Source organism: Heptranchias perlo, chromosome 4, assembly GCF_035084215.1.
Source record: "Heptranchias perlo isolate sHepPer1 chromosome 4, sHepPer1.hap1, whole genome shotgun sequence".
NCBI lineage: Eukaryota > Metazoa > Chordata > Chondrichthyes > Hexanchiformes > Hexanchidae > Heptranchias > Heptranchias perlo.
Genome location: NC_090328.1, coordinates 98,790,266 through 98,818,009, shown reverse-complemented (window position 1 = coordinate 98,818,009; position 27,744 = coordinate 98,790,266). Strand labels below are relative to the sequence as shown.

At 43.8% G+C, this 27,744-nt stretch overlaps 1 protein-coding gene across 11 annotated transcripts in view; it reads left to right on the top strand.

Annotated features, from left to right (window-relative positions):
- The window catches only part of LOC137321142 (putative cytochrome P450 120), a 122,356-nt gene that overhangs the window by 65,376 nt on the left and 29,236 nt on the right, over positions 1-27,744 (top strand). For all 11 annotated transcript variants that reach the window (XR_010962722.1, XR_010962720.1, XR_010962721.1 and 8 more), the window contains 3 exons: positions 3,356-3,500; positions 8,609-8,719; positions 9,473-9,600. Coding sequence is in view for 8 of the 11 variants with exons in the window: in XM_067983381.1 (XP_067839482.1) it covers positions 3,356-3,500; positions 8,609-8,719; positions 9,473-9,600 (384 nt within the window). In the remaining 3 variants the exon portion in view is untranslated. The remainder of the gene's footprint in view (positions 1-3,355; positions 3,501-8,608; positions 8,720-9,472; positions 9,601-27,744) is intronic.

Sequence of the window (27,744 nt, the reverse complement as noted above, 5' to 3'; positions counted from 1 at the left end):
ACAGACTCCCTACGGAAATGATGGAAATAGTTTGTACTGATTCATTCAAATACAATTTAGATAGATTTCTTTCAGAAAATAATATTAATAATTTTATGAAACAGTGTATGAATAATTTGAGACATGACATGTGGTAAGTGTAACATGATTGGGAGGAAGAGGTGACTTTGTCCTATGGTTCTCAAAGCTCTCCACTACTGGGGGTTTTCCTCATGTCATGTCTGGGTCTGCTGTAGACTAATTGATAGTGATTGATTGCTATGATTAGTCAACTCCATTATCATTGTACCGTGCAAACTACAAGGATGGTAGAAGGCGAATGAGATGGACCTTGGTCTTTTTCGTCTAGCAATTCCTATGTTGCTATTTTAAATGCCGTATTGCTGAGTTTCTATCATTACCTGAAGTGCCTGAGTCCCCCTAACTGTAGATAATTGGACTGCAAGGAAGGCATGCTGAGCAGGGGAGATTCTGGCTATTTGGGGAAAGCATATCCAGTGGTGGGTGAGAGTGGGACTCACAGGTACATAGGAGCAGGAGTAGGCCATTCAGCCCCTCAAGCCTGTTTTGCCATTCAATCAGATCATGGCTTATCTGTACTTCATCTCCATTTACCTACCTTTTCTCCACATCCCTTGAAACCCTTACCTAACAACAATCTATTGATCTCAGTCTTGAAAATTTCAATTGACCCAGCATCCACTGCCTTTTGGGGGAAGAGAGTTCTACATTTCCACTACCCTTTGTGTGATAGTTATTCCTGATTTCACTCCTAAATGGCCTAGTTCTAATTGTTCTGAATTCCCCTACTGGAGGAAATAGTTTCTCTATATCTACCCTATTGAATCCTTTTTGTCATTTTAAATATTTTGATTAGATCTCCCCTCAACTGTCTAAACTTAAGGGAATACAAGCCAAGTTAATGCAACCTATACTCATAATTTAACATTTAAGATCCAGTATCATTCTGGTGAATCTGCACTGTATCCCTTCCAAGGCAAATATATCTTCCCTGAGGTGAGGTGTCCAAAACTAAACCCAGTACTCCAGATGGGGCCTGTACAACTGAAGCATATCCTCACTTTTATTGCCCTGAGAAGGTGGTGATACAACTGAGTATCATATGAACAATGACTGACAGAAAAGACCCTCTGGTCCATCCAGCCTGTCCCACACAATTGTGTATCACAATATATACACTCCCCATCCCACCAAAAACCATGTGATCTCCTGGGAGAGGCGAAAAACCAGATTAAAAACCCAAGCCAATTTGGTGAAAAAAATCTGTGAAATTCCAATCCGACCCCTTTGGTGATCGAAACTAGTCCAGGAGATCACTCTGGCCCAGATAATTTGATGCATTACATTACTCGCGTTTTATAAGAGGTGATCTCCACCCCAGCCAGAAACAGGTCCCGCTCTCTCTTGAAGAGGTCCACTATTCTCTGGGAAAAGAGCCACCTTCTGACATCGAACCTAGATCTGGCCTTGCACATCTTAAAATTGTGACCCCTGGTCCTCCCTAACCTATTTAATTGGAGCAAACTGTCAACTTGACCACAGTCTATGCCTTTCATCATCTTATAACCCCCTAGACTACACTTCTCTAAAGTGTAGAATCCCAGTTCTTTTAGCCTATCTTGATAATTAAGATGCCTTAGGCTGGGAATTCATCTAGTGGTCCTCTGCACCCCTTCCAAAGCCTCGATATCACCTATCATGTGAGGAGACCAGAACTGGCCTCCAAATGAGGCCTAACCAAGGTCTTGTACAAAGACAAAACATTATGCTTTGTCTTATAGTCAATTTATAAATACAGTCCAACACCCTACTTGCTCTAGCTATTGTTTCACGGCATTGCTCATGAACCGTTAGAGATCTATGCATTGGAACGCTCAAATCTCATTCTTCCTCCACCTGATTTAATGCTTTTCCCTGATGGGTGTATGTATGTTGAACATTTATCCTGCCCACATGCATAACACTGCACTTCTCCAAATTAAACATCATTTGCCAGTCACGAGCCCAGTCCCCCAACACATCAAGATCCGCCTGAAGCATTTGAGCATCGTCTACAGTCCTGACACTCGCACAGATCTTGGTATCCTCTGCAAATTTGCGGATCATACCCCCAACACCTACATCTAGATCATTAATAAAAATAGTGAAGAGCAATGGTTCCATCACTGGTGACTGGTCTCCAAACAGATCCAAATCCATCGATAACTACTTTCTGCCTACAGCCTTCCAGCCAGTTCACAATCTAGCTTAATATATTACCACTTATACCAGAGGCTTTGATCTTGCAGAGAATCCTCTTGCGTGATACCTTATCGAAAGCTTTTTGGAAGTCTAAGCAGACAATGCCTACTGCGCTCCCTTCATCCACCAACTTGGTGACTTCTTCAAAAAATATAATCCTACTATGAGAATTTGAATTCAGTTTATTAAAAAAAAATCTGGACATAAAAAGCTGGCAGAGGACAGTTGAGAGTCAACCATGTTGGTGTGGGACTGGCGTCACATATAGGCCATTCCGGGTAAGGGCAGCAGGTTTCCTTCCCTAAAGAACATTAGTGCACCAGTTGGGTTTTTATAACAATCAGCCTCATGGTCACTTTTACTGATGCCAGATTTTTATGTCCCAATTTTTTTTTAAAAACTGAATTCAAATTCTCATGGTGGGATTTGAACTCATGCCCTCCAGATTATTATCCAGGCTTCTGGGTTACTAGTCCAGTAACATACCCACTACACTTCAGTACCTGTACAGTGCACTCCCATTACACAGAACTCTGTGGCAGGTGTGTTAATTTGTAAAATTTACCCCTTCATTTGCCCCATAGATTTAACACACACACACACACACACACACACACACACACACACACACACACACGAGAATCCTAACGCATCCTGAAAATATATAATGATGCAAAGGGTGTAACTTTCAAGGGACACTTTACAGCTACTTGTCTTCATGGTGCACACACAGTTGGACTGTAACCACCTTCTACAGCGGTATCCATTGTCGAACCCTTCCCTTATCCAACCATCCACAGCCCTTTTAATGGGCGGTAAGACAACAAACGTTTTATTCTGTACAGAAATGTATCGGTCAGCACATGAAGAATCTTTTAGCAATCCACTTAAAGACTATTTAGCAAAACTCTTAATAGCAGATGCTGAAGTAACAAGCCTCATGGCCATTCAGTCTTTCACTTGCCTCCTTAACACTCCTCTTAAGCTTTCTAATGAAAACCTTTGCCTTTCACGTTCTTCACGTAGTTATAGTAGTCCAGTAATAGTTAATAAATCTGGCTTGTAAATGCGTAATTTTTTTTAACTTAATCAGGCTCATCTCCAAAATAAGGGATGTACCGTTCCCAGAAAACACCAATGCAGCACAGCACCTCCTCCTATTTATTTCAGCACTAATTCCCAAGGCACTTGCATCGCTGTTGACCTCCTTTACGCTGGAATTGGCTGGATCAAACAAGGTACCCCCATCTCTCCTTATACTGTTAATAAGACCATGATCTAAATTGATTAGAATAATCTCTCTTGGCTGTAATTATTGATCAAAGTGATCAATTTAATTTAAATGTTGGTTTCAGTGTACTTTTCCTTTCTTCCTCCCAGTCTGAGCATCTCTTTCTCAGAGTCTAACATTATTGACTGTTCTTTGAACCTATTTACCTGCCTGTTCCTTCTAACTCTGTCTTTTCTGTACTGTGTTGTACTCTTTTCCATCAGACTGTCTCTATTTCTCCTCAGTTCCATAGCTTTGTCTCAGTGGCCTGTTTGAGGGTGTCATCGTACAACTCCTTTGCTGTCAGGTAATTTAGTACGTTGGCCTCTAAATATTCTAAATGTCGGTGTACACAAACATAGCTTTATTTCATAGTTAGTCATTAATTTAAATAAACTAGGCTACAAAATTAGTCTACATATCTCAATTTATTTATATTTGTTTCTATTCACTAAACACAATTCATTGGAGTGATAATCTCCTGATTTGTTATCTGGAATTAATCACTACTAATTTCATGATTTACATATATATTAGCTACCAGCAAATTTATGAATTAAATAGTACTTAAAGGGATGGGAAGTCTAGGGGAGTACTTTTTATTCAGACAAAAAATTCCAAGAGGCAGTGTTACAAATTTGTGCTTCTAGCACAAGGTTTTTGCACTGGGAGCAGTTTTGGCACATATGCTTCCATGATTTTAAAAGTCGCCTGATTAGCTTCGACAAGGATTGCCCCAGAATAACAACAAAAGGTCACGATGGGTCCTCCTCACTCACTAGTGGCCTTTTATGAACAGATTAGATAGGTGGTTGAAGGAAAAGGGAATAATGGGATATGGGAACAGGGTGGGCACATGATTGGGAATACTCTTCATCTAGAGAATAAACACCACCATGGATTGGTTGGACCGAATGGCCTGCTTCCATGTAGTCATTTCTATGTAACTTACTATCCACAACTGAGCAAGAGTCAGGTGTGGTAATGCTGAGTTACTCAGTGACTCAGTGAAAAAGTTACTGAAATATTCAACTCCAGGCAGTAAATACTATAAAATTTAGAATGTGCCAAATTCATGTGGTTCTGGATTCCCTAGCACCTGTTGCACAAGAATGACACTGTTTTGAATTAGTTTTCATGATCCCTCACAGGGAATTGATAAGAAGGTGGGCATCCCTCACATTAATGTGGAATATCTAGGATCTGAATCTGCTTTACTGAAATGAGTATCCTTGGTGCACATTTTCTGGGAAAGTTCATCTGATTGACACCTTACAACAGCAGCAACAGCAACTTGCATTTATATAGCGCATTTAATGTAGTAAACGACCCCAAGGCACTTCACAGGCGCATTATCAAACAAAATTTGACACCAAGCCACATAAGGAGATATTAGGACAAGTGACCAAAAGCTTGGTCAAAGAGAGAGATTCTAGGCAGTGTCTTAAAGGCGAAGGGAGAGATAGTGTGGCGGGGGAATTCCAGAGCTTGGGGTGTAGGCAGCTGAAGGCGCGGCCTCCAATGGTGGAGCAATGAAAATCGAGGATGTGTAAGAGGCCAGAGTTGGAGGAGTGCAGAGATCTGGGAATAAATAGGTATAGCATGGACACAAAAAAAACAGAACAGATTTCATTCAAGCTTAAGCCAAGAAGGATATATTAGGGTAGATACATTAATCCTGTGCTCCCAATGGGGAGTTGCGTTCCATGAGAGCACTGGTTGAACATTCAGTGCTACAGTATGGTAACCTTGTCTCCAACCCACTCCCTTCAAGTGCAGCTCCCCCTCTTCATCTGAAATCCAACATTCGGTACCAAAAGTGCCATTGAAGTATTATAGTCTATTCAGCTGGACCAGGATTAGCACAAATGTTCAGCATCTTCAAAAGCCCTGATGGCAGAGGTGCTCAGACTCTTAATGCCCTACCCCAAGAGCAGCAGGGGCCTCCCTGAGTGGCAGGATATCCCTACTTATCAATCAAGTAAAAACTTGTAGGATCCAATTTCTAAAATCTTCACTAGTGTATGGCACCTTGACGTGACAGAGTCTGGTCTCTTGTAACACATCTGTTGAGCCTCTTAACTTTCTCAAAGGATGTAAACGTGGTATTGCGTATAGAGATAAGATAGCTGCTGATTGGTAGGATACCCAATCTAAATGGGAAGCATTCTGAAAGACAATTGATGACCAAGAACACCTTACTTTGAATGTGTACTTTTTAAAATGTCTGTAGAACCAAAGTAATTCTTCAGCATACACTTGGGAGAAGGAAGTTTTAGTTATAGAAAGGGTCTGTACTATTTTTACATTTTGTCTTGACCTTCCAAGAGGTACACATGCGATAGCAGACCTGTACGAGAGTACTCTGTTGGTTTCAAAACATTTCATGTCCTCAGGAGTTTTTCCCAGAGTCCCTCAGAGGCTGCAGTGCAAGTATTAGGTTCTTACCACAAGAGGGCCCCAACAATATACGAAAGCAAACCTTAGTGTCTTAGCCTAAATGGGTGATGCAGTATTTCAAATTAACCAACAGGTCCCATGTACATTTAAGTAGATTTTTTTTGCAGGTGCTATATCTAGGGCCTGTGGAATTTCTCACCTCCATATAGCAACACACTGCTCATCAGATTCAGAACAGGTTCTAGAAAAGCTTCAACTCGTCAACTTCTTCTGGGTACACTGCTGAATTACAGTGAGCTCACTTAACATGTTGGTCAGTTTGAGCTGATTTGCAAAGCCCACCCTGCAATTTTTGAACATACAAACTCTGAAATGTTAGAGAAGGGACTTCTCCCAGTTTCCTGGGCAACATTTAACCCCAGCCAGCACCACCAAACCAGATTAACTGGTCATTCATTTAATTCCTGCTTGAGGGACCCATGATGTGTGCAAGTTGGTTGCTGCATTAGCTTACATAACAACGGTAACTGCACTTCAAAGAGTAAGTCACAATTCATTGGCTGTAAAGTGCTTTGGGGTGTCCTGAGGACATGAAAAAGCATTTCTTTCCTCTTTTTCTGGACTCGCAAGGATGCCGGATACTGTTGTGACAGAATCATCCTGTTAGAAAAACTCTACTTGTTCTCTAGAATGTTGATATCTCAGATCTTCACTGTATCCATGCACAGTTTGACTTAGTTGATGGAATGTACTGAAATTCACTAAGGGTCAGGTTCACATTAGTTTACTGTGTCCTGATTTCCTCGGTATACCTAAGGGCATTAGCCTTAACAGCAGCACTGCTGAAGAGATTGTTGCATTTTCTGTTGTTGAAGTAGAGTCCATAAATTCTTTTAAAAATTTGTTTAGATACATGTTTGAAAAAGAGGAATGTTAAAGGGATGGGGAGTGAGCGGAATTAAACTAGGTGGGATATTAAATGCTGTGAAGAGTGATCAGGAAAGTGGGATTAGATTACATGGATTAAAGAGTATGCGAAATGAGCAGGAGAATGGAATTAGACTAACAAGCAGAAATAAAATTACATGACAGTTCAGTTTAGACCAGATCCTATAGATGGGGTCATTTTAGCCAATGCTGATCACTTCCTCAATGTTAAAGTGGTGATGAACTTCCGACCCCATATCCTCTCCATCACCAAGACTCCCTACTTCCACTCTGATAATATCGCCCGTCTCCGCTGCTGCCTCAGCCCATCGGCTACTGATACCCTCATCCATGCCTTTGTTACCTCCAGACTCGACTATTCCAATGCTCTCTTGGCTGGCCTCCCACTTTCCACCCTCTGTAAACTTAATCCAAATCTTTGCTACCCGTATCCTAACTCTCTCCAAATCCCATTCAGCCATCACCCCGTGCTCGCTGACCTACATTGGCTCCCGGTCCAGCAATGCCTCGGATTTGAAATTCTCATCCTTTTGTTCAAATCCCTCCATGGCCTCTCCCCTACCTATCTTTGTAACCTCCTACACCCTGCCGAAATCTCTGCGCTCCTCCAATTGTGGCCTCTTGCGCATCCCTGATTTCCATTGCCTCACCGTTGGCAGCCGCTGCCTAGGCCTTAAGCACTGGAATTCCATCCCTAAATCCCTCTACTTCTCTATCCTTTTTAAGATGCTCCTTAAAACCTAACTCTTTGACCAAGCTTTTGTTCACCTATCCTAATACCTCTCTGGCTCGGTGTCAAATTTAGTTTGATCCCTCTCCTGTGAAGCACTTTGGGACATGTTGCTTTGTTAAAGGTGTTATATAAATGTAAGTAGTTGTTGTTGAGTAGGTGGGGTATTGTAGGGAATGGGGAGTGAGCAGGAGAGTGGGATTAGACCAGGTAGGATATTAAAAGGTATGGGGAGTGTGGAGGGGATTGGGATTAGACTAGGTGGCTCACGTGGGGAAAATCACTAGCACAGAACCTGATGGACCAAGTGTAATATTCCATGATTCTGTAGGTACAACATGCTTTGTACCACAAATAAGCTGCTTTATTTAATTATATCATACTGCATAACATGGCAATACAAGTATCAATATAAACATTACAATAGCTGACTTTCAGATGTACAGTGGTACTGGGTAACATAGCATGACAGAGTCTAATGACCTTATTCAGACCAATTTAATAAAGAGTACAGCTATCAATACGAACTGTGCATGTTGAGTGATATAAAAACAAAACATACCATCACTGATTTGACAGCAGGATAAATTTTATATAGAATTACTCAGTATCCAGAAAAGGATCCAGGTCACTTGAACCCACCAAGTCGAGTGGTTCTTTTACTGATGGGTTAGATTTCATGGAGTTCGAAATGTTCTGCAAACTAACATTAAAATATCTAGCTCACAATTTCCCCGGGATAATAAAGAATGAAACTTGTGTATAAAATGGTGTCTGCTCCGGTTGCAGAATTGGGGCCACAGTGCTGTAGCCTTTTCTCTGATCTGTGCTTGAATCTAGTGAGGTTGCAATACCAGCAGTGGAGCCTGCAATTTCTGTCCTCTAGTGTTTAGGGCTATCCCTGATGAAATAATGAAGCTACAATGGCCATCAGGTGCACGTTTACTTTACATTGTATTTTGATGCTGATGTTCAGTGTTACGTTTATCTCTAATCAGATCAGTGTTCGTAAACGTGCACAAGAAAATGAAGATTACTTGAACCATGTGCTGCTAGAGGTGGAAAGACTCTGGCCATCCTTTATTGGCGGACGAAGAATAGCAAAGCAGGTACCGACTTTCTTTCTTGTTGTAGCTACTCTTAATGGTAACAGGTGCAATAGAATCTTACAGCACAGATGGGGGCCATTCGGTGCATCGTGCATGTACCGAGTCTTTGAAAGAGCTATCAAATTAGATTGCAGAATCACACCTTCTAGCCATGTCCTCAATTTTAAAAATCTCGTCCTCATGTTCAAATCCCTCCATGGCCTCACCCCTCCCTATCTCTGTAACCTCCACCAGCCCTACAACCCTTCGAGAACTTTGCATTCCTCTAATTCTGGCCTCTTATGCATCCCTGATTTCTATCACCCCACCATTAGTGGCTGTGCCTTCAGCTGCCTAGGCCCCAAGCACTGGAATTCCCTGCCTAAACCTCTTTGCCTCTCCACCTCTCTGGTTTTAAGGAGCATCTTAAAAGAGAATATCTTTGACCAAGCTTTTGGTCATCTGTCCTAATGTCTCCTTCTTTGATTCAGTTAATTTTGTCTGATTATGCTGCTGTGAAGTGTCTTGGGACGTTTTACTATGTTAAAGGTCGTTCACTGTCATTGGGATTATGCTATATGTTAACTGGCTGCAGCGTTTGCCTATGTAACAATAGTGACCCCACTTCAAAAGTAATTAATGTTCTGAGAGATGTGATAAGGTGCTATATATATGCAAGTTCTTTCCATTTTTTTTGTGGAAGACTACATTCAAAAATAGCTTTTTTAACTTGAGCAAGTTTTTAAATCTTTTTTTGTGTGCTATTTCTGACAGGACACCACACTATGCGGTTACAAGGTCCCAAAAGGTTATTTAGCATTATTCGTCGCCTTTGCTGTCCACAGGGATCCTGACATTTTTGACGATCCTGATGAATTCCAACCAGAAAGGTGGTCTGGAAGGTTTGTGCTTTTTTTATTACATACATGCATACATTGCATACATACATAGCATACATACATACATACATTGCATGACTATAGTTTGTTGCTGGGAACATTACTGGTTCTAATTCACATCAATGACCTGGACACAGAAACTCAATGCAAAATGGTGAAATGGGCAATTGATACCAAATTAGGAGGGGCAGTGGAATCAGGAGAGGCAACTCAGAACTGACAATGAATTGGACAAGATATGAAGATAAGCAGATGAAAAAGTGTTATAAAAAGGAAAGAAAAAATAGACGACACGTGTATTTTGTGAATGGTGTTGAAATAGTTACGGATGAAATTGAAAGAGACCATGGGGTCTTAGTAGAGTCCATGCTGAACGTGTCCAACCAGTATAGAGCAGCAATCAACAAATCTAATTGAATATTGAAGTATATTGCCAAAATAGTAGAATATGATTCAGAGGAGGTAATAATCAAACTGTACAGGGCCCTAGTCAGACTGCACCTTGAGTGCTGAGTCCAGTTCTGGCCGCCAAGGAACATGAGATATTCAAGTGTTCTAGACAGTGCAGAGAAGAGCTACAAGGTTAATCCTCAATGCCAGATGTCTGAGTTATGAGGAAAGATTGGAGAGACATGGGCTTTTCAAGCTGGAAAGGAGCCATCTGAGAGGTGATCTTATAGAGGAATGTAAAATTGTTAAGGATAAAGAGAAAGTTAACCCGTTATATTTAAATTAAAATGTGAGAGTAAAACTAGGGGACACAGGTTCAAACTAGAGAAGAGTACTTTTGGGACATATGAAATTCTTCATTACACCGAGTGATCAACATGTGGAATAAACTTCCAGACAGTGGTGGAGGCAAAAACCCTGGAATCATTTAAGAAACAATTGGATGCTACAATGGGGAGGTCATTAGGATCTCTCTGGATGGATGAATTAAGATGGGCCAAATAGCCTTCCTCACCCAGAATGATCTTGCAAATAAATTAGTTAGAAAGGCATAGTTATGATTACTAAACCCAAATCACACCACTCATACTTTAGCAGAAAGAGTGTTCGGGGTGCTAGATCTTTGATATTTCTCTACATATTAGTGTTTTATATGTCTTAATTAATCTGTACCTGTGCTATGTTGTCAGAACAGTAACTGGACATTTCCAAAATAATTTAAAAAATGAAAAAGTAACTGAAGTGAATCATTTCATGGGGTGTTTTTGAATGATATGAGCTCATGTTTGCCTTGTCATGTGGAACAAGACAGACTAGGATCTCTGTCTGTCTTGTACAATGTCACATGATGCCACAAGGCAAACATTACACACAGGGTACCATGAAGTTTTCTGAATAATTGGGCAAGACTACTGCTTCCTATCACGAGTGTGGAATTTGTTGACTAGCATGCAACACAAGCCATGAATAGTTTATTTGTCACATGAACTTAGAGCCGCTTTAATGAAACCAGCACCAGCCTCACTCATGCAGATTATTTGAGTGATATCTTCTTCCCTCATTAGTGGAAGGTTTTCATTTCCGTACTTAACTGCTTTAATGTGGACAGCTGAAAGGTTACAAAAAAAATACTGTTGCAGTTATTTTGAACTGAGGAACCTAATTGAAGGGCCAGGCCCATAATGTAGGGCACCACATCACCAAGGCTACAAAAAATAAATAAAGAAAGAAAGGAAAAACTTGCATTGATTCGGTGCCTTTCATAACCTCAGGATGTTCCAAAGTGCTTCACAGTCATTGAAATACTTTTGAAGAGTAGTCACTGTTATAAGGGAAATACAGCAGCCAATTTGTACACTGCAAGGTCCCATAAATAGCAATGAGATAAACGGCCAAGTGGTCGGCTTTGGTGGTCTTGGTTGAGGGATAAATGTTGACCAGGAAACCAGGAGATCTCCCCAGTTCTTCTTTGAATAGTGCCAAGGATCTGTTACGTCCACCTGAGAGAGCAGACTTCGGTTTAACATCTCATCCGAAAGACGGCACCTCCACCAGTGCAGCACTCCCTCAGTACTGGACTGAGATGTCAGCCCAGATTATGTGCACAAGTTTCTGGAGTGAGGCTTGGACCCACGACCACCTGACTGAGAAACAAAAGTGCTGTCACTGAGCCAAAGTACATAAGACAAGGTAAATCAAGATTAAATGGAGATGTTGACCAGTTTAAAATAAATGTGAACAGCTGCCTTAAAGTAGCTGACAGAGGGATGTTGTACAAACGCAGTAATCCACTAATATCGCAAGCAGTCATTTCTAGCCTTGGTGATTAGATAATGCCAAGTAGATAGTACACATTGTAGCCACTTATGCCGTGGTGGAGGAAGTGGATGCATAAACTGGTGGATAGGGTATCTATCAAGTGGACTGTTTTGAGTTGGATGGTGTTGAGCTTTTTGAAATTTATTGCAGCTGCACCCATGCAGGAAAGTGGAGAGTATTCCATCACACTTTTGACTTGTGCCTTGTAGGTGGTGGAGAGGCTTTGGGGAGTCAGGTGGTGAACCACTCGGCACAGAATGCCCAACCTCTGACCTGCTCTAGTAGCCACGGCATTTATGTGGCTGGTCTAATTGAGTTTCTGTTAGTGATGACCCCCAGGATATTAATGGTGAGGGACTCAGCGATGGTACTGCCATTGAATATAAAGGGAAGGTGGTTGGGCTCCCTCTTATTGGAGATGCTCATTGCCTGACACTTGTGTGGCGTGAATGTCACTTGCAACTTATCAGCTGAAGCCTGGGTGGTGTTCAGGTCTTGCTGCATGCTTCATTATCTGAGGAATTGTGAATGGAAAGGGGAAAATGGAGTAAAGGGTGTGAGTGGGAAAGGTAAGAGGGGTAGGATGAAAGCAAACAAATTTCCAAAGAGATGGAAAGGTGGACTGAGTATAGAATCGTAGAAATTTAAGCACCATTTTGATCCTACTGTGCTACTGATAGCTTCACACATGAACTATCTACCCCAGCCCTATGTTCCTGCTCTTTCCACATACACTTTAATTATTATTTTCTTCAAGAACCAATTTAGGTCAGCAAGGACAGGGCTGGCATTTATTGCCCATCCTTAGTTGCCCTTGAGAAGGTGGTAGTGGGCCGTCTTTTTGAATTGCTGGAGTAGTGAATCTATGTGGTGAAGGTGCTCCCACAATGCTGTTGAATAGGGACTTACAGGATTTTGACCCAGTGATAATGAAGGAACAAAGATATATGTCCAAGCCAGGATGGTGTGAGTCTTGGAGGGGAACTTGCAGGTCATGGTGTTCCCGTGCACCTGCTGCTCTTATCCTTCTAGGTGGTGGAGGTTACAGGTTTGGAAGGTGTTGCCAAAGAAGCAAGATGCTGCCAATGCTTCTTCAGCCTTTGAAATTTTAAACACCTCAATAAGATCATCTCAAAGCTGCCTGTTCCAAGTGTAATCATCTCTAGTACCCATAATCTTTGCTCATAGCACAGATATTCCATCCCATTTATCAGCTTTGGTCCCTCCTAGGCCAGGGTGTCTCCCACATCATTCAGTGTCCCAACCTGTGCATAACATTCAGTGCAGGAGTGGCTCTCCAGGTTGTAGACACAATGGGCTCGATTTTCGGACGTCCGAGACGGCGGGTTCGTGGCGGGGGGGCTCCGAAAATCGGGGATTCCTGGGGCGGGTCTGGAGCCCGGCTCCAACCCGCCCACTTCCGGGTTCCCCAGTGATGCGCTTTGATGTGCGCGCAGCCCCTGCATGCGGGACTCCTGCCGGCAATTAAAGCTGGCGGGATCCCACTTAAATTAATTAGAAAGTTCAGATCGTTTGCAGACCTGATTTGTAGGATATTTTAGGAGGGGTGGGATTTTCAACTCAACTGAGCGTGTTTCCCGTACTGGAGGAAACACTCCCAGTTCAAATGGACGTGTTGCAGCCATCAGCCTGTGGCAGCTGCAAAGGTCCATTTGACAGGTGGGGGGAGACCCTCACTCACTGCAGGAGGCCACTCTGTCACTTGGGACAAAGTTTGGCCTCCACCACCCTCCTCCTAACAATAAAATTCACAAACTTGCAACCTCAACCCCGGTGTGCAGACGCATTTACTGACCTTGCGGACCCCCTCAGATGTACATCTTCCGGATCGGGGCCGCTGTAGCTGCAGTCATGACCTCCTCGGAGGACGAACAGCATCACCAGCCTTGCCGGCCATGCCGTCCACATCTGATACGTGGAGCTCCACAACACACTGCTGTGACACATCCATCTGCACAGCAGGAGGGAGGGCAAAGGCAGTGAGAGATGCGTCGCAGAAGGCACTACCCTCGCCACAGGGTCCACAGACCGAGGCTCAGCTTCCTGGACCTCTCTGAGCAGCAGTGCACACGGAGGCTCAGTCACTCAACATGTAGTCATGGACATCTGCAGCCTCCTTCATGCCGAGCTGCTCCCGGTTGGCCCGAGCACCATCTTCTTACCTGTCGCTGTCAAAGTCACCACAGCCCTCAACAACTTCTCCTCCGCATCCTTTCAGGGTGCCACCGGGGACATCGCCGACGTCTCTGTCGTCTGCACAAAAGCGCCCTGCAAATACATCTACACCCACTCTGCAGTGACACAATAGGTGGCATCAGTTGTGGGTCTTCATGGTGATCCTCATGAAAGGGCATTATTGTGCAAACCAGACAAGATTTGCAAAGACGCGGCAGTAGTGGTGACAGTATAATATGTAATGTGAGTTGATCGGGAATCAAATATAAGTAAAAACCATGACAAACCCTCAAACACCCTTGTGCATCCCCTTCATGCTCACGACACGTTTACCTTATGCTTCCTACTACACATGTGTGATGCATGCCCTGTGGCTGCAGCACAGGTAGTGGCAGGTTGGGTGAGCAGACCATGAAAGAGATGCATGAGAGGGTGAGTATGAGACGGAGCCATGAGATTGTATGAGGATTGGGTTGAGTGGTAGTGGTGGGATGAGTACTGGCGAGGTGAGTAAGTGCAGGTAAGATGAGGATGAGCTTTGAGTGGGTGTAAGGAGTGATGTGATAGAATACATCTTCCGGATGGGGGCCGCATAGCTGCAGTCATGACCTCCTCGGAGGACGAACAGCATTGTCCGCCGGGGGAGAAGATCTCTCTTGTCGTCCTCCTCCTCACCCCATCCAGTAGGACCTGGAGTGAGGCATCATTAAACCTGGGAACAGCCTTCCCCCTGGGCTGCTCCATGCTGTAATTTTGGCTCCTTTCTGCAGCATCGGTTAGTGGAGGACTGCCCCTTTTAAATAGAGCTCCTCCAGCTGACAGCCTATGATGCGGCTGCGCAGTCCGCCCGCTGCGCAGCTTTCCAGCCAAAACCCAGAAGCCAAGGTAAGTGGCTTCAATTAGGCTGCGATCGTGTGCAGAGCACCCCGGATTCACTGGGCGCCTTATCCACGTGCCCAGTCGACCCCCCGCTGCCAACCCGCCTCCCTCCTAAAATCGAGCCCAACAACACCAAGTTAGAATCATCGGCCAGGAATGTTCCTCCTGCTCCGCCGCCGTAACTTCGCCGAAATGCGCACGTAAATGGGGTTTCCACTGTGCTTCCAGGTGAAGTTCTGGCAGTGGAGCAGGAGCAGCTCGGAGGAAATTTACCCCCATTGTTTCCCAATGGCTGAGAAACCAATTGCAAAAAAAAGTATTTCCCAGAGTTCAGCGGGATGAGAAGGCCCTTGGGGAGGGGGTCTGTAAAGTGGCTCCTACAATACCGACCATCACCAGCTCAGGCAACACCAGGGTACGCAGGCTACAGCCGTTTGGCAAGTTAATTTAATGCTGGGGGTTGCTTTGAATTACTGTTTCATGCATTGTGGGAAAATGAAAGAAGGCATTTGCTGCTATCTTACTCTGCACCAGTAGATAGAAATGCTCTGGACAAATTGGCATTAAATTTGTCATTGGCCCAAATTTTTCTGTTAAAATAATATTGAGGCTAATGGCACTCACCATTATGCTCAAATGCTACAGCAACTTCAGGAGAGGGCAGATGCGCAGTTAAATGCAGAAACCCAAAAGTTGCTGTCCGAGATGCGTGCTCCGCCTTTAGCTTGCAAAAACGGCATCTCGCTGTCTGCCTCACCATTGAAATGCATTGAATGGCTTGAAGCCCCTGTATTTGCGCAGTAGATACTCTCCACAGAAAGTTAAGTCGTCATTTCAAGTCTAAGAACCCTTTTAACGACGTGATGTGTTAATTACTAATAGTCAACCCCTCTGGCATTGAAAATTAACTATTACCAACTGTGGAGTCTCATTCCTTCAGGTTTTAATTTTATTTTTTAAAAATTAAATTAATTTTTTTACTTTTCTTTCTGTCTCTCTTAATCCAATCTTTCTTTCCCTCTATTTTTCTTTCTGTACCTGATTTGACATTGAATTCAGCCACTTTAACTTACAATTCCTTCACAGTCCTTGCGCAGTTTATTTCCCAATCTTCAATTGTGATTGGTTAAGGAGATACACAGTTGCTTGCCCTGTTCACTCTGATCCCAGATGCCCGGTTTCCCTCACACTTCCAGCAACTTGCGGCACAAAATACCATCGCGATTAAATGGGCAGTGGCAAGCCCAACTAACAGTGGGTGAAGTTTGTTGCCCTGCTACAGCAAATTCTGGGCCAATATGTTTAAAATAAATTGGCAAAAGAACCAGAGGGGAAATTAGGAGAATTTTTTTTTTACACAGCAAGTTATGATGATCTGGAATGCACTGCCTGAAAGGATGGTGGAAGCCCAGATTCAGTAATAACTCTCATAAGGGAATTGGATATCTATGTGAAATGGAAAAATTTGCTGGGATATGGGGAAAAAGTGGGGCAATGTGACTAATTGGAGAGCTCTTTAAAAGAGCAGATACGATGGGCCGAATGGTCTCCTCCAGTGCTGCAAGTTTCTATGATTCTATGGAATTGAATCCAGCTTCTTTCCCGACAACTGCTTAGTGCGTGTACGCTGAGTGGGGCAAGTTTTCATCTTTCGTTCTCATATCTTCATCTGACATTTTTCAGAGAAATAAAGTCGCATGGTTTTGTAGGTCCACTTGGGATCCCTCAAAAAAGTTAAGAATTTAATGAGACAAGATCTACCCCTTCCAAAGCCACGTTGGCTGTTATCTACTAGATTGATCTCCTACAGGTCCTCAAGTTTGTTCCTGATAATGGATTCCATTATTTTACCCAATCTTGATGGGTCGGAAGTTCCCGGATTAGATGTGTCTCTTGAGGATACGTACTGGGTTGGCTTTTATCCAATCTCATGGGACCTTCCGAGCATTTAGTGACTCACTCATGATGATTGTCAGGACTTCTTCATTTTCATACCTAGTCTCTATTAGTACCCTAGAATAGGTACGCTGCTTCTCTGATGGTTTGTTCATTTTGAGCCCTTTAAGACTGTGTAGAACCTCTCTCCCATTGATGTCAAAATCAAGGATCTGCATGAATTATTTCTGTTATTAGAAACTGTTACCACAGTGTTACTGTGGTAAATAAAGAACTTTCATTTAAATAGTGATTTTTATGTTGTTGGGACATCATAAATGCTTCACAGCTAATTAAGTACTTTTTGAAGTGTCATCACTGTTGTAATGTAGTCAAACATAGCAACTTGCACACAGCAAGGTCCCACAAACAGCAATGAATGGATGCAAAAGTAGGAAATGTAATTAAAGAAATGTCTTCAGCACTGATTATTCTGCTGGATGCTAAATGACAATTAAAATTAGTTCTGAGTGAATATTAATCCGGCAGATGGTCTTGGCCCTTCCACTGGGATATTTTGGCTTTGAACAGAGGATTAAACTCTGTGACTTTGAAATTATGCTGTGGGATAACAGAGTACAAACACTTAATTGATTCATCTGAAATTCTTCTCTGCTGTTTCAGCACAGGCGCTAACTTGTTTAACGTAAATACAACAGTGGGTGGGAATGTGATATGAGAGAAGGTGGCAAATTTTAAACTTCTTTTACCACAGTGACCTGGGACCAGGGTGCTCATTATACAGAATTACATAGAAATCACAACATGGTGGCAGGCCGTTCGGCCCAACTAGTCCGTGTTGGTGTTTATTCCCATGAACAGTATTCCTAATTCACTGTGCCCGTCTTGTTCCCCACCACTTGATTCCTTTTCCCTTCAACCACCTATCTAACCTATTCTTAAATGTTAACGTGGTTTCTGCTTCAATCACTAACTCCGGTTGTGCATTCCACAGCCTCACAACCCTCTGTAGAAAAGTTTCCCCTGCTCTCCGTTCTAAATCTCTTGCATTTAATCTTGTTTCTATTTCCTCCTATTCTAAACCCCTCAATCCTTGAAAACTATTTGTTTCTATCTATTCTGTCCCATCCCTTTATAATTTTAAACACCTCTATCAAATCACCCCTTAATCTCCTCTGTTATAACGAAAACAGACCCAATTTTGCAAGTCACGGTTGGTTCCAGAATCACCTTTTTTTATTTATATTCATCTTGGGATGTGGGCGTCGCTGACAAGGCCGCCATTTATTGCCCATCTCTAGTTGCCCTTGAGAAGGTGGTTGTGGGGCTTCCATATGCATTGCTCATCATCAGTGTAAACTCAGCAGTAATTTTATTGCAAGCCAGTAATGTGCAAATGATGCAATACCAGAAATTGGAAGCATCGCTGACATCAATGTGCAACTCTTTTTCTGTGGGTATGTCTCCACATGCAAATCTGTTCCGTCCATTGGCAATTTAACCTCAGATGCTAACTCAGATTTGTTAGCCATGGCTCAGTGGTATCACTCTCGCCTCTGAGACAGAGGGTTGTGGGTTCACATTGCAGTCCAGAGACGAGCACAAAATCTAGGCTGACACTTCCTTGCAGTACAGTGAGAGTGCTGCACTGTCAGAGGTGCAGTCTTTCAAATGAGATATTAAACTCAGCCCACGTCTGCCCTCAGGTGAACGTAAAAGATCTCATGGCACTATTTCTACGAAGAGCAGGGGAGTTCCCCCAGTGACCTGGCCAGTATTCATCCCTCAACCAATATCACTGAAACAGATTTTCTGGTTATTATCACATTGCTGTATGTGGGACCTTGCTGTGCACAAATTGGCTGCCATGTTTCCTACATTACAATAGTGACTACACTTCAAAAAGTACTTCATTGGCTGTAAAGCACTTTGGGACGTCCTGAGGTCGTGAAAGGCACTATATAAATGCAGGTCTTTTTTTAGATACATGATGAACTGAATACTTTTACACCACACACCTCCTAATATTTTCTGAGGGGGGAGTTGATCCCAGAAAATAAATCTCCTGCCTTGAGCATTCACAACCTTCAACAGAAATACTTAAATCTGGGACTGCTGCATATGTACTTTAGATTTTCACCCTATGACACAAGAGATAGAACGTTTGCTATGCTTTGCAGCTTAATTCCTGCCAAACCTGTATCCCACTGCACTTTTAGTGTCTTCACTTGTCATAGGCTCATAATCACTGGCCCTGAATTTCCACAGGGGGTTCCCCCCCTTACTCATGTCATATCTTTGGCAGGAGATTTGTGGAACTTCCCACCCCCTCCCCTGGGAGAACGGCGTAAACGGATGACCGTTTATCCCCTTTTCTCCCTGGATTCTGCCGATCTCTCGCCAAAGTTGCGCTGGAAGATCTGGATAACCCACACGGTTTTTGCTGTCTGATTTTGGGGATAGTCTGCTTTTCTGAAGTTGTCGATGACATTTGCGAGTCTTCTAGATTGGCAGGTATTCACAATGCAAACAGAGGATGTAGTTTTCCTCTCTAGCTTTGATTTAATTTAGGTAATTGCGTTTGTCTGTTCATATGGTTGAATTATTGCCTATTCAAAGGTCTTTTAAGTTTCCATTTGGGTAGATACATACATCAATATCTGATAGCAATGACATTATTTGGACTTTCTTTAGCCTCAATTGGAGATACACAAGCGGACAAACATATTTCAATACAATCCTCATTTTAAAAAAAAAACTTTTCAGTAAGAGCACCACAATGTGAAACTACACTGAAAATCAGTGTGAAATGTGGATAATTCCCATTTAATACTTTTAGTTTGGAAGTGTTACAAGAGTTTTTTTTAAAAGGTCAGGCCATTACAAGTAATAATTTAATAACCATCTTGTAGCACAGATGTAGGAAGCATTAATGGAAAATGTCACTATTTTCAAACCAAGCAGATATTGAATAGTGCATTCTATTTCAAGTAATAGGTTTTTTCTTTGAAGAAACAGAAATAAGTGCTTGACACCCAACTAGAAAATTGAAGGGCAAAGCAACCCTTTGCTCAATAGAGAGCTTCACACGACTGGCAGGTCAGAGATAGGAGTGGAAGACTGTGGGCCAGGGCACCAGGATCAGCCCCCTGCTCTTCTTCGAATAATGCCATGGGATCTTTTACGCCCACCTGAGAAGGCAGACAGGGCCTCGGTTTAAAATCGCCTCTGAAAGACGGCACCTCCGACCGTGCGGCGCTCCCTTAATACTGCACTGAAGTTGCAACCTAGATGCTGTGCTCAAGTCTCTGGAGTAGGACTGGAATCAGTGACCGTCTGACTCAGAAGTGAGAGTTCTACCACTGGGTCAAGGCTGACACTTCCAGTGAGCTGGATCCTGAAGAGGTGGAGTGCCTTTGTGCACTAGGACGTGAGGGGCTGGGTTGGTTGGCTGCGGGAAAATAACTTTTAGGGGAGTTAGTGTTACTGGGTACAGTGGTGTAATGATTGTTACTGGAGCAGTAATCCAGGGGCCTGGCCTAATAATCCAGAGAACGTGAGTTCAAATCCCACCATGGCAGTTTTCATTTTTTAAAAAAAAATTTAAAAATCAGTATCAGTAAAAATAACCATGAAGCTGTCGGAGAAGGAAACCTGCCGTCCTTGCCTGGCCTAAATGTGACTCCAGTCCCACACCAAGATGGTTGACTCTTAACTGCCCTCTGAAGTGGCCTAGCATGCCACTCAGTTGTTTCAAAATCAGCTACTGGTGGTTCAATAAGAAGGCCCACCACAACTTTCCCAGGGCAAGCAGAATGGACAATAAATGCCGGTCTTGCCAGTGATGCCCACATCCTGAGAATGAATTTTTGTTTTAAACTTTTGGGGGTGTGATAATCTGGTTGCGTTTGTTGAAAATGCAAATGTCACCTTTTTTTATGATTCTTAAATTAAAAATCCATCAATTGTGAAGTATAAAGATGCTTAAAACTAACCACAGTGTATTGTTCATAAATGTAAAGTTTCCACATTTTCAAGGTTGGGCCCCAGACATGAACCTTCAAGGTTTGGATTCCAGCTTTCAGTTACATGAAAAGTTACAGCAGAGAAGGAGGCCTTTCGGCCGCTAGTGCCCCTTCTCATTATCCTTTTATGTTCTTCCTTTTCAGATACTTATCCAATTGCATTCTAAGTAATGTTCAAAAAGGTCACTTCCTGACTTTGTATTGACAGCGTGAAATTGGAAAATTACCCCTGCAGTCTCTGTCTCAATAGACCCTTGTGATAAAGTGTTCCATGTTCTAATAACCTTCTGTGTGGAAAAAATTCCTTCTAACGTGCCTCTTTTCACAGTGCAGCCAAACAACTGTTAAGAAAACAAAAAGTGAAGTAAACTTTTTAAAAAACAAGTTACCAACAGAAAAATGCAGCTGCAATTTTTTTCCTGATAAGAATTTATTTTCCTTAGCTCAGTCAGTGACTGAAGACCCAGGTACCTGATCTCTTTATTTCGTCGTTTAAAGGGTGCTGTGGAGCCAAGTGTTTGGAGAGGTTTAGGGTAGCTGGACTTTAGCTCGCTCTCCGCTTTCCTCTCCTTCCCGCATTCTGGGGAAAAGCACCTTGGAATCGATAGAATCCTATGCTCCCAAAGTAAAGTCATTTTGGAGGGAGCATTGGTCAGGAACAGGGCTACAACACCGTGTAGAAAGAATCTTACCCTTCACTACCTCAGGATGTCCCAAAGCACTACACGGCCGACGTATTACTATAGTGCCCGAGCACACGCTTCCTCTGATGGGAGTTTTCTGCTGGAAGTACGGTAACAGTAAATTCACCCTGTCGAGCCAACGTGCCTGGAAGGCTTACAGAGATTGGGTACCCCTAACATGGAGGAGTTTCAGGGGGAGAGCATGAATTTGACCACTCTGAGAAACAGTAAACTGTGCCACTAACATACTGTCCCACCAGCACACCGCACAAACACACTTTCCCACCAGCACGCGCTCCCACCAGCGCACCGCACAAACACACTTTCCCACCAGCACATGCTCCCACCAGCACACTGCACGAACACACTTTTCCACCAGCACGCGCTCCCACCAGCACACTGCACGAACACACTTCCCCACCAGCACGCCGCACAAACACACTTCCCCACCAGCATGCGGCACCACCAGCATGTGGCCCTACCACAAGTCACTGATGAAAGAAACCTTTCCCGTTTTCAGCTGAATTGTTCTTGATAGCCTACCCCGTTTTATCTGTTTAAACTCATGAGTGAGTACAGGATGGAATCCAAACTCCAGTTGTATATGGATTGAATTTAGCAGGCCAGAAAAATGGCGTGGTGGAAGTGGCTTTGATTTTTAGGGGTGAATGAGCTGTCGGCAGTTTCATAGAGATTTTATCTGCCTGGTGGATTTTATTTCTAGTTCTGACTCATCTGACACAATGAAAATAGAAAAATACTTATCTGTAAATTAATGTTTTTCTTTCGTATCTTTTATAGTTTAAAAGGAGCATTTTTTTTTAATGCTGAAATCTCAGCTTGGCTCAAATTGTAGTACTCTTACCTTTGAGTTAGAAGGTTGTGGGTTCAAACTTTATTCCAGGTCTTGCACCATATAAGTTATCATTTTTTAAAAATAAGAAATCTCATGCTTATTCACTGACAACGTCATAGTTTTAGATGCCGTATATCAGGGAAAGCTGGGTTCAATGAACAAAGGTATAAGAGAGTATTTGATCATTGATGTATGGTTGAATAATCAGCAGTTACCCCCCGGAGTATTCTCCTGTTAAGTGCACAGAATCAGCTGATTCTGCTCATCATCTCTGATTTACAGTAAAGCTTCTCTAATCTTTCGGTTGAGTCTAACAGATGCAATGTGCAGGAAGTGGGTTGAAGGTTGCAGCTTGACTGAGTATGAGTCAGGTGTGAGTCACAGCTTCCTGGGAGGATAGATCAATGTGCTACGCTGATAAATTAATGAACGACAGAAAGCGTTTGAGTAAAAAGTTATCACGAGAAGAGTTCCTCTCGGAATAACCAAAAATAGGTACAGCAAGAAACTTCCTAGGAAATGAACCAGATTTTTATTTACTGGCATATCCATGACATAATGACACGTTGCGGTTGGAGACAGCTGTGACATGGATGACAGTCTCGTAGTTTCGATCCTGGTTGCTGGCAGCAAAGAAATTTGAAAACATTGTACCGAGTGGCAGTGCACCTTCCCTAACCTAACGCAGGGTCCAGCAGCCTGCAGCAGCTGACTATTAACTCTGCATTCAAACTGCTGCCTGTAGCTTCTAGTGTTCACATTACCTGGGGGTTGCAGGCTGGAGAAGTAGCGTTTAAAGTCTTGCGTTTAACATTCTGTACCGACAGACTACTGAAGCAGAATATCAAGGTGTTTTTGGCTATTTGAAGAAGAGCAGGAGAGTTCTTCCCAGTGTCCTGCTCAATATTTCTCCCTCAACCAACAGCTAAAATAGATGATCTGGTCAATTATTTCATTGCTTTGTGGGACCTTGGGGCAGGGGAAGGTGTGGTGCTTCGGAGATCAGATCTAACTTTAAGCCAATGAGGTTTATTGTAGGAATATGTTGTTCTAGTCGGGTAACTTCATGAATGTGAATTCCCAGTGTGAAATCTTGCCCACTGGGAGTGTGCATAGTGGAATTTGGGAATGCGTCTAAAATGCAGTATTCTTTTATTCATTCTCAAGATGTGGGCATTTCTGGCAAGGCTGGTATTTATTGCCCATGCCTAATTGCCCTGAGAAGATTCTGGTGGACCACCTTATTGAACCATTGCAGGTTCTTTGTAGCAGTTTGATACAACTGAGTGACTTGCTAAGCCACTTCCAAGGGCAGTTAAGAGTCAACCATGTTGATGTGGTCTGAAGGCACAAATAGGCTAGACCGGTGGTAAGGACGGCAGGTTTCTTTCTCTAAAGGACATTAATGAACCAGTTGGGTTTTTAATAATCCAACAGCTAAATAGTCACTTTTACTGATACCGATTTTTATTTCTAGATTTGTTTTTTGAACTGAATTCTCAAACGGCTGAGATTTCAACTCCCGTTCACTGGATTATTAGTCCAGGCCTCTGGATTACTACTTCAGTAACATAACCAGGATTACTAGTCCAGTATTCAGGTCAAGCAGGGTTAGAAGGCAAGGGAATTATTGGAACAAGGTGGGTGAAGAGATGGGGGTGAATAGGGAGAAGGGTGTGCAGAATGAAAGGGAGCACTGGTTGGGGTGGGGGGTTGCGGCTGTCCGGGATTGGGCAGCAGAGCCCACGGGGTGCTCTGTAGAGGAGGGGCTATCTGAGGATTGGGCCACAAAGCCCAAACGATGCTAAGCTGAGGTGGGGGGAGTGGGGAGGTTGTGATTGGCAGGGTAATGGCAGACTGACTGAGGAAGGGGCCTGCAAAGATGAGGAAGAAAGGCAGCCAGTAGGGTTGCCAGGGAATTCACAGTACAGGGGGAGGGCTGGCCGGCCACCTAGAACCTTCCAGAGGCTGGGAGCTCAGAGTGGTGCTGTAGGCCTTGGGGAAGATGGAACCTGAGGAACGATGGGGAGTGTGGGGGTGGCGACCTGCTTGGGGATAAAGTTTTACAATATTGGTCTAAATTTATAGTTACAATTTCCAACTTACCATTACTTTCCTTTACCAACATGGCTGACAGCACAAGAGCCTTAGGCTGCTCCATGGCACCCGCAGGTGAATATGGCCTACAACTGCATGCAGACTAATAAATCCTGCAGCCCCGATTTTAACTGGGAATAAGATGAGAGCATCAGTCTCGCCCCGGCTCACCAACATGAGGCCAATGCCATTTTAACTCCCGGGCCTGACAAGGATGAGGGACTTCAGTTATGTGGAGAGACTAGAGAAGCTGGGATTGTTCTCCTTCGAGAAAGAGATGGTTAAGGGGAGTATGAATAGAGGTGTTCAAAATTATGAAAGGTCTTGATAGTAAATAAGGAGAAACTATTTCCACTGGCGGTAAGGACGGTAACCAGAGGACACAGATTTATGGTACTCTGCAAAAGAAGCGGGGGATACGAGGAGAAATATTTTTACGCAGCGAGTTATGATGATCTGGAATTCAGTCTAAAAGGGTGGTGGAAGCAGATTCAATAACAACTTTCAAAAGGGAATTGGATAAATACTTTTTAAAAAATTAGTTCATGGGATGTGGGCGTTGCTGGCAATGCCAGCATTTATTGCCCTTGAGAAGGTGGTGGTGAGCCGCCTTCTTGATCCTCTGCAGTCCATGTGGTGAAGGTTCTCCCACAGTGCTGTTAGGAAGGGAGTTCCAGGATTTTGACCCAGCGACGATGAAGGAATGACGATATATTTCCAAGTTGGGATGGTGTGAGACTTGGAGGGAAACGTGCAGGTGGTGTTGTTCCCATGTGCCTGCTGCCCTTGTCCTTCTAGGTGGTAGAGGTCGCGGGTTTGGGAGGTGCTGTCAAAGAAGCCTTGGCAAGTTGTTGCAGTGCATCCTGTGGATGGTACACACTGCAGCCACAATGCGCCGGTGATGAAGGGAGTGAATGTTTAGGGTGGTGGATGGGGTGCCAATCAAGCGGGCTGCTTTGTCCTGGATGGTGTTGAGCTTCTTGAGCGTTGTTGGAGCTGCACTCATCCAGGCAAGTGGAGAGTATTCCATCACACTCCTGACTTGTGCCTTGTAGATGGTGGAAAGGCTTTGGGGAGTCAGGAGGTGAGTCACTTGCCACAGAATGCCCAGCCTCTGGCCTGCTCGTGCAGCCACAGTATTTATATGGCTGGTCCAGTTAAGTTTCTGGTCAATGGTGCCCCCCAGGATGTTGATGGTGGGGGATTTGGCGAAGGTAATGCCATTGAATGTCAAGGGGAGGTGGTTAGACTCTCTCTCATTGGAGATGGTCATTGCCTGGCACTTATCTGGCGCGAATGTTACTTGCCACTTATGAGCCCAAGCCTGGATGTTGTCCAGGTCTTGCTGCATGCGGGCACGGACTGCTTCATTATCTGAGGAGTTGCGAATGGAACTGAACACTGTGCAATCATCAGCGAACATCCCCATTTCTGACCGTATGATGGAGGGAAGGTCACTGATGAAGCAGCTGAAGATGGTTGGGCCGAGGACACTGCCCTGAGGAACTCATGCAGCAGTGTCCTGGGGCTGAGATGATTGGCCTCCAACAACCGTTACCATCTTCCTTTGTGCTAGGTATGGCTCCAGCCACTGGAGAGTTTTCCCCCTGAATCCCATTGACTTCAATTTCACTATGGCTCCTTGGTGCCACACTCGGTCAAATGCTGCCTTGATGTCAAGGGCAGTCACTCTCACCTCACCTCTGGAATTCAGCTCTTTTGTCCATGTTTGGACAAGCTGTAATGAGGTCTGGAGCTGAGTGGTCCTGGCGGAACCCAAATTGAGCATCGGTGAGCAAGTTATTGGTGAGTAAGTGCCGCTTGATAGCACTGTCGATGACACTTTCCATCAATTTGCTGATGAATGAGAGTAGACTGATGGGGCGGTAATTGGCCGGATTGGATTTGTTCTGCTTTTTGTGGACAGGACATACCTGGGCAATTTTCCACATTGTTGGGTAGATGCCAGTGTTGTAGCTGTACTGGAACAGCTTGGCTCGAGGCGCAGCTAGTTCTGGAGCACAAGTCTTCAGCACTGCAGCCGGGATGTTGTTGGGGACCATAGACTTTGCTGTATCCAGTGCACTCAGTCGTTTCTTGATATCACGTGGAGTGAATCGAATTGGCTGAAGACTGGCTTCTGTGATGGTGTGGATACCGGGAGGAGGCCGAGATGGATCATCCACTCGGCACTTCTGGCTGAAGATGGTTGGAAACGCTTCAGCCTTGTCTTTTGCACTCACGTGCTGGACACCGCCATCATTGAGGATGGGGATGTTTACCGAGTCTCCTCCTCCTGATGGTTTGTTTTAATTGTCCACCACCATTCACGACTGGATGTGGCAGGACTGCAGAGCTTTGATCTGATCCGTTGGTTGTGGAATCACTTAGCTCTGTCTATAGCATGTTGCTTCTACTGTTTAGTATGCATGTAGTCCTGAGTTGTAGCTTCACCAGGTTGGCACCTCATTTTTAGTTACGCCTGGTGCTGCTCCTGGCATGCTCTTCTACATTCCTCATAGAACCAGGGTTGATCCCCTGGCTTGTTGGTAATGGTAGAGTGAGGAATATGCCAGGCCATGAGGTTACAGATAAATACTTGAAACTGAAAGATTTGCAGGGGTATGGGGAAAGAGCAGGGTAGTGGGACTAATTAGGAACATAGGAACAGGAGTAGGCCATTCTGCCCCTCGTGCCTGCTCTGCCATTTGATAAGATCATGGCTGATCTGTGATCTAACTCCATATACCTGCCTTTGGCCCATATCCCTTAATACCTTTGGTTGCCAAAAAGCTATCTATCTCACATTTAAATTTAGCAATTGAGCTAGTATCAATTGCTGTTTGCGGAGGAGAGTTCCAAACTTCTACCACCCTTTGTGTGTAGAAATGTTTTCTAATCTCACTCCTGAAAGGTTTGGCTCTAATTTTTAGACTGTGCCCTCTACTCCTAGAATCCCCAACCAGCGGAAATAGTTTCTCCCTATCCACCCTATCTTAAACTTCGATCAGATCACCCCTTAACCTTCGAAACTCTAGAGAATACAACCCCAATTTGTATAATCTCTCCTCGTAACTTAACCCTTGAAGTCTGGGTATCATTCTAGTAAATCTACGCTGCACTCCCTCCAAAGCCAGTATGTCCTTCCGAAGGTGCGGTGCCCAGAACTGCTCACGGTATTCCAGGTGCGGTCTAACCAGGGTTTTGTATAGCTGCAGCATATCTTCTGCCCCCTTGTACTCCAGTC